The following is a 7,360-nucleotide window of genomic DNA, read 5'->3' as shown; positions in this document are numbered from 1 at the left end:
TGCAAGTTCTCATTAAAATTACTGATTTGTCGCTAGATTCTAATTGATTCGAAGATTGTATATATTTGATATTTATAATTCATGTTACCACGTGGACTTTCGTTTTGGAATTGAAAAGTAAGCCTGTCCTACTCTGTATAAAAAGCTTAATGCCATGAAGATGGCTCTCTTGAAGGCCAATATAGTTATATAAAAATACGTCCGAACAGCCACTATTTTAGAGATGTTTCTGAATAATAAAACTAAATTCAAAATATTACATTTGGAAATATTCTACGTTTTATTCTACGTATTATCATTGGTCTTTAAGATCCAATTGATAAATCTTCCCCACCCGATACTTTCACTGTTATGAATACATCTATCATCCTTCATATTATTCTTAGTGCAGTTTATTTTTATACGGATTGAATTTTATATTTTTGGTCAGTAAACATTTATTAGAAGAATTCCCGCTCGACTCGTATGTTTACAAATCAGAATGACGCTAACTTCTAACTCTGGTAGCGGGCTATTTCTAGCTCCTCGGCGGCTGTCGAGAGAGAGGAGAGTAACAACTACCAGTATATCCCAGGCGGGTAAAGGATGGGACGAACCGCGGGACGACAAACAAATCCACTGAATTAGGGACTTAAACGTTTCGAACTATTTTAAAAGATGGTACTCGATTTAGTCTAATTTTAACTTTGTCAACGATAGTAAAAAAAATTAATAGTAATTAAAAGGCAACCGAATATTTTGTTTATTTCGCAATACTCACGCAGATCTCAAGAAAGAGTGCGCGTTAGGTTCACACGCGATTGAAGTAAAACTTTTTTGCTATTGTACGAGATAGCATTTAAGTTGAAAATGAATACATCATATAACAATTTTGAATGATGTTTTTTACATACATGTATATATCGCGGTTCGTCCCATCCTTTACCTGCCGGGCCAATACTGGTAGTTCTTACTCTCCTCTCTCTATATACCGATATAAATTTAATATATTTTTTTCACTTACTTGTTCTGCAAGGTGAAAATTCAACAAATTCAGTAAAATTGTTCTTGGCTAAGTAGCACGTGCCAACAGGATCTCGCTTTTCTTCCTTAGATCTTGTGTTGACTTGACTAGATCTTGTACTGGTTATCGTGTTAGATCTGAAGACATATCTAGGTGCACAGGCCTGAGAAAATAAAAAAAATAATTAGGATCACACTATGTTGTTTTATGTTCATTAAAGTTGTCACAATCTATTTAAAAGAATAGAAATTTAAAATAAATCTTCTGTTTATCCATCCAACCTCAAAGTTGTCATCGTCTCTATCTCAATATTTCTCTCAACGAGACTTATTCCTTCAACATTAAAAACAATATAAAGCCTTATAATTTCTTCAAAAAATATATCAAATTCGTATTTCAATCCACATAGATATAAAATGAACTGAGTCATCACAGAATTCGAAAATAGAAAGACTACATAAAACCAATGTATCTTTTGGCAGACATACGACAAATATAGTTCTAAATATAGAGTAAATGAGAAAAGCATGACATTATATGTACATATAGGTGTCTATTTAGGATTTTGTTTGGTATATTTGTCATCAAAATGAACCCATTTAAGATTAATTTATTATCGTGTTATTGGTTCCACAAATTGTCTAAGAAATAGAAAAATAATAATAGATGAATTTTTATTATCTTCTCATAGTTTGTCATATATAATTTCATATGCATACTTCTGAAAAATATGCAATTTGCTCACCAATAATCAGAAAAGATATCTATTTCTCATATTGAATCTTGTGTAGAGGTCGTCCTTTCTGGTAAGAAGATTGCCTGTTAAACATTATCTGATGTTAGATTTATTCTTATCTTTATAAATCTGCTGGTAACTTTTTTCTGCCTAAAAGTTGGTTTGTGTTTTGATAAATTCTTGAATTTGTGGATTTGGATGTTGGCAATTTTTTTTCCTTTTGTTCCATATTTTTGCTTGAACAATTACTAAATCTAAGTTGTACTGCTCGGTCCAGGAAGCATTTATTAGATATTTTCTTTAAACACCTTCATTTGTTTATGAACCCAAGTTACTACTCTGTCCATTACATCTTCGCCCAGTTTCCAAGTAATAAAATCATCCAACGGTTTTACTCAATAAAACAAAATTATAAAGCATTGAGTCATCTAGTTTAATGTAACCATAACAGGAATAAAATAATGTGACTGCGACTGTTTTTATCTATGTCCATATACTTAACACTTCACAAATGCATCCAAGTCAAGTATAATATATGTTGAATGATGGTACTCTTCGCCTCGTTTAATGTTTTCGAAACAGTGATAAAAAATTTAAGTACGTAGAAGGGTTAGATTATTTGAGTGTTAAATTACACAGGATTGCTTTTTGATTACGTTTCCGGGTAATTGAGAGGAATATTCTTTTTGAACTATATATAGATGCTAGTCACAAATATGTAGAGATTTTTATTACTTCCTTGTGTAATGTATGAGTAAGAGGTTGAATTTTGGTGGTCTACATTGTTGGATTTACCAACTAAGTTACAGTACTTGGTAGTAAAAACTGTCACAATGTTATGAATTTGCTGTGCGACCATGCGTTTTACACAGAAAACCTAATTTCACTTATGTGTTGTCAATGATACATCAAAAAGATGCGGTTATGATAACATTGTTTTTTTGACTTTGTGCGTTTTGAAGGATGAATATCTAAAAATAAATTCCGTCAAATACATAGCATTTCGACAGTTTTTCCTACTCATATGAAGATTGGTCAGTAACATAGGGTTGCCATAACAACCATGTTGTATTTCTATCTAGAAGTGAACTGACCCCGTAATATTGTGGAGAAGAACTTTAGTAAAATGATGCAAGTGTTAAATAAATTTTGAGTTTCACATTTTTCACTTTTTCTACATTTTTCGACTTGGTTTGTATTTATTAACTCCTTGAATTTGTGGATTTTGATGATTATTTATTGTTCATGTGCCTTATTACTTACTCATACGAACAGTTGGTAAATCTAATAATGAGTTATTATACATTGGTCAATTATTTATGTACCATGAAGCGTTTGTTTGATATTTCTAAAAGATTAATGTGACATCTGATCATTATCGATTTCCATTTGCTATTAGCCATTTAACTTGTTTCCATATCATACAGTGTATTTCAATTTGTATGATATTTTAATAGATTATTATTATATTAATTTGCTTCTAATACATTATCAATTCTTAATTACCTACTATTAACCATTTAACCTGTTTAGGATTCCCTAGTATATTGAATACTATGTAATATGTTACAGAGTAGTTTTTAATAATTTTTATCACACTTTCATAAATCTGTAATAATAATTGTAAAAACTAGTTTGTTAATTGTTTTATTAACAATAAATTTAAATTCTAAAATATAAATTATAAATTATTAAGAAATTATGATGGTAGTATTAGTAACATAATACATATAATACTGCTACTAAGCTCTCTAATTCCACATTGGCACTTCCTTTTATATTAGTTCATCAGAAGTCTGAAACTGTAATCTTATTACACCTACCAGACCATAAAAAATTACATGTTTCATTTACAAAAACCTCTTTTGTTTGTTTAACTACTAAATTGAATTATATAAATTTTAATTAATTAAAAAAAATTTTCTATTGTCGAGGCATGGATAGAAGGCGTTGCCTTACTTCTGCGCATTATGTTGATTAGGAATCAAGTCTTATTAAATGTGGGTGGTCGAAATTGTCCACATATATGGTAGTATATAATATGGAATAAAATATTACCGAGTTTCCTCGATGACAACTCCACCAGGTCATTGTATCATGTCAACTTATTACAATACCTACGCCGTTTGAATATAGAGTATAATAATATATGACAATGGACACGCCATGGTTTTTTCACGCGTGAAATGATAATAAATTAGAATTTTGCATTTAGAGCACTTTGTATTGATATGTTAATTCGACATTTTAAATAACACGATATTTATCAGGTTTATAAAATTACGTAAAAAAAGAATCCCAGTAGTTTAATTTTACCAATCCAAACCACATCAGATCTATGATATTCAATTGTGGATAACAAATTAGACAAGATCATTACGAAGATTTTTTTTTAAATAATATTAATAGCAGTTGTTGCCAATAGATGGTTTGATTGAGAACTTCATTGATAACTGAGAGATTTGACAAATAAACTCAGCAAATTAAAAATTTGATACCACTTTATCTATCTATCACAAATTTGATGTTGGGTGGTTTTGTCTAAAAGTTTTTTTCTGGGCGTGGAAAAATTAAAATGTCATCTCTCCACTTCTACCTAACCAGTTAATTGAAAAAACTAAAAGTGTTTTGCTCGTGAGAATTAATATGTATTTTAAACAGATGTGTCACACAAAGTTTGATAGTCGATCAAAGTGTTGAATGAAAAAGTTGAAATGTTTTAGGCACGACCCTCATTTAATATCAGTTTTACTAAAAACTACATAAAAAGCAACGTGTTAAATATACATAGTATAAGTATATATATATATATATATATATATATGTGTGTGTATATATATATAGATATAAATGTACTAGCTGACCCGGCAAACGTTGTTTTGCTAAGTAAGGTATTTTCTAAACAATTATATATATTTAAACCTCAAAATGCTAGGAACATTCTTGAAATTGTTCTAATCTTGAACAAGTATTCTGACTAAACATTCAAATTTTTAAAACAAGTTATTCCCATTATTCTATAACTTCTTTAGTCTGATAATATATACAGTATTTTTTTCAAAATGTTTCTTCATAAAGTCATCTCTCAATGTCTTTACTCTTTTGTTGCACCAAACACGTTTCTTCTACCCATTTTTCACAATATTTCTTTTTAATGCTTCTTGTCATCAGCAATTCATTATTTTGATGTATACGCTATTTTCTTTATTATTATTATTATTATTATAACAATACATGTTATTATATCTCTGATACAATGAAATACGGTTATGAGATTTTCTGATCTTGGATTATAGAAAGTCATAGTCGCATATTCATTCGACATGTACCAATTGTGTTCTGGAACAATATGAGGTAGTAAAAATCATATTGTTATAAATAATTAGTTGTAGAAAATAATTATTGATATTATGTATAGATTTTACTGTTCAATGTTATTAATTAAATACCAATACCAAGAATTGTATTAATTGAGAATTAGATTCATAACAGAGACGTATCATGCAATTAATCGAGAATTTATATTTGCTTAATGACATATCTCAGGTAAAAATATACTCTTCTGCTGATAGTTTTTTTCTAAATAGTCCTATTCTTGATTTCTTGGATTCTTAAAGAAATATAAGAATGTGACTCTTGAAACCAAATTGCAACAGTATGCAACTTTTCGTATTAAAAATAAGTTCATTATTTCATTATTTAAAAACTCTGTATAATAAATTGCATTCCAATTTACATGTACTCGTACACTACGTCAATCAACAATATTATTACAATAACGGGTGTTATTATTACATCAATCGTTTGAGAATTTCTAAATAATAATACTGATACCATAATTTAAGTATAAATACCTGTAATTTATACTGTGTAGTTACAATTCATTAATTTAACACTTTATAATCATTAACTATTTCCTACACAATATTAATTCTATATGTAGCTAATATGTAACAATTGCAACGTATGTTTATGCAACTGTTACGTGAATGTAATGTATATATTCTTCATACATGTAATTGCAATGCATAAGTACGTAAGTATACGTAACATATATGTAACAATTATTCCTAATGGACGAACAACATAATTTTTTTAGGTATAAATTGCATAAAATTAGATTATTTGAATATAAATCTTATCTCTATTTATGAAAAGTGCATTTATGAGATACGTTTTACTTCGAGGACAAATAATTTGAAGAACTATAGTTATTACAAATTTAATTTCAGCTCTTTCAAAGTTTGCGAATTGTTATATAATTATTGTGGGAATTTGCTTAGGTATTACATTAATACATGTACAATATTTGAAGTCCAATTACTTTAGATAAAATATAATTTTTGTATAATAATATTTACGCATAATTCAATGATATAAATATCACGAATTTCAGATTTAGTTTCAGCTATTCTATATTTTGGGAATTATTTGATAACTATGTAGAGTATTTGCTATAGATATTAAAATAATATATGAATATAATTTAGGTTAGAGTTACTGTTAATATAATAAAATTGCAATATTTCAAAGTACGGTTTATACAATACTTCGATCAACAATATCATTACAACTAATAGTTGTTATTACACCAATCCAATCGTTCGAAAAATTCCAACTAATAAACCACAGGTATCCCATAATTCAAGTTCAAATACTATAATTCATCCTTTAATGTTACGTTTCAACAATTTAACACTTCATAATCATTAACACTTATCATTTTCTCCACAATATTAATTCAATATGTACTTAAAGCCTGTTATTCGATTATGGCCAGAGACTTAGTCAATTATAAATTGATGGTGTATATATGATTCATTACAACTTGTCAAACAACCGCTTATGTCAAGCCATGAATCATTTTATTAAAAATCTTAAGGCATGTGTTATAATGTATATGTTCAGCAGGTTTCGCTTAAAAATATTGATATTAAGTGATACTTTATTTCCCAGGGTAAATGTAGATAGTTGAGTATAATAACAGTGTAATAAATTTACATATTGCTCGGATGTAATTTACGATCTTCTCGCCAACGTTAACTTGATAACTCATGGGTAATACGGTATTGCAGGTTTTTTGTTACCTGGGTAGTAAAATACTCAGGATTCCGCAAATCAAGAGATTTTTATGTATCTTGAAAATAGCTACCAAATATAATTGAATTATATGTTGCATATCTAAAAACTTAGGACTTACCACAACTGGTCCATTTACTCCAACACTGCTCAAAGTTGCTCCAAACCATTGATCAGACTTTTGGTCCATCTGTTCGCCTCGTGACGTATTTTTGTTTCCTAAAAATTAAAATAATTTTATTAATTTTGGAGTTTAATTATTCTAATATAGGGCAGTAAACAGAATTGTGCAGGTGCGTCATTTTTGGCACGTAATATAAAACTGAACCATCATTAAATTTTGTTTTTTTTTTCAATTTTTAATAAAATCAATGTTTTAGCTTACACAAGCCGAATAAATTAAAATATATTCAAAAAATCTTTATTTAAATGATATCATTATTTTTAAAGAATTTTAGAACTTTAATAATTTAGTGATGATGAGCCAGGACTTTTTAATAAATTTTGAATAATTCATGTTTTTTAATAATGTTATGTGGGAT

At 28.3% G+C, this 7,360-nt stretch overlaps 1 protein-coding gene across 1 annotated transcript; it reads right to left on the bottom strand.

The window, feature by feature from the left end:
- Positions 1 to 995: 995 nt before the first annotated feature.
- LOC113380601 (integrin alpha-5-like) lies at positions 996 to 7,037 on the bottom strand (the record flags this gene model as incomplete). The annotated part of the gene is made up of 2 exons (XM_026619778.1): positions 996 to 1,166; positions 6,940 to 7,037. Coding segments are annotated over 2 exons (269 nt in total), but the record flags the coding sequence as incomplete, so codon positions are not given.
- Between the last annotated feature and the right edge of the window lie 323 nt (positions 7,038 to 7,360).

This window comes from Ctenocephalides felis, unplaced genomic scaffold (genome assembly GCF_003426905.1).
Source record: "Ctenocephalides felis isolate EL2017-DRISC unplaced genomic scaffold, ASM342690v1 CF-g0.4_SCAFFOLD_02239, whole genome shotgun sequence".
Lineage (NCBI taxonomy): Eukaryota > Metazoa > Arthropoda > Insecta > Siphonaptera > Pulicidae > Ctenocephalides > Ctenocephalides felis.
Note: the sequence above shows the minus strand (reverse complement) of the source record. Positions and strands in the feature narration are given on the sequence as shown.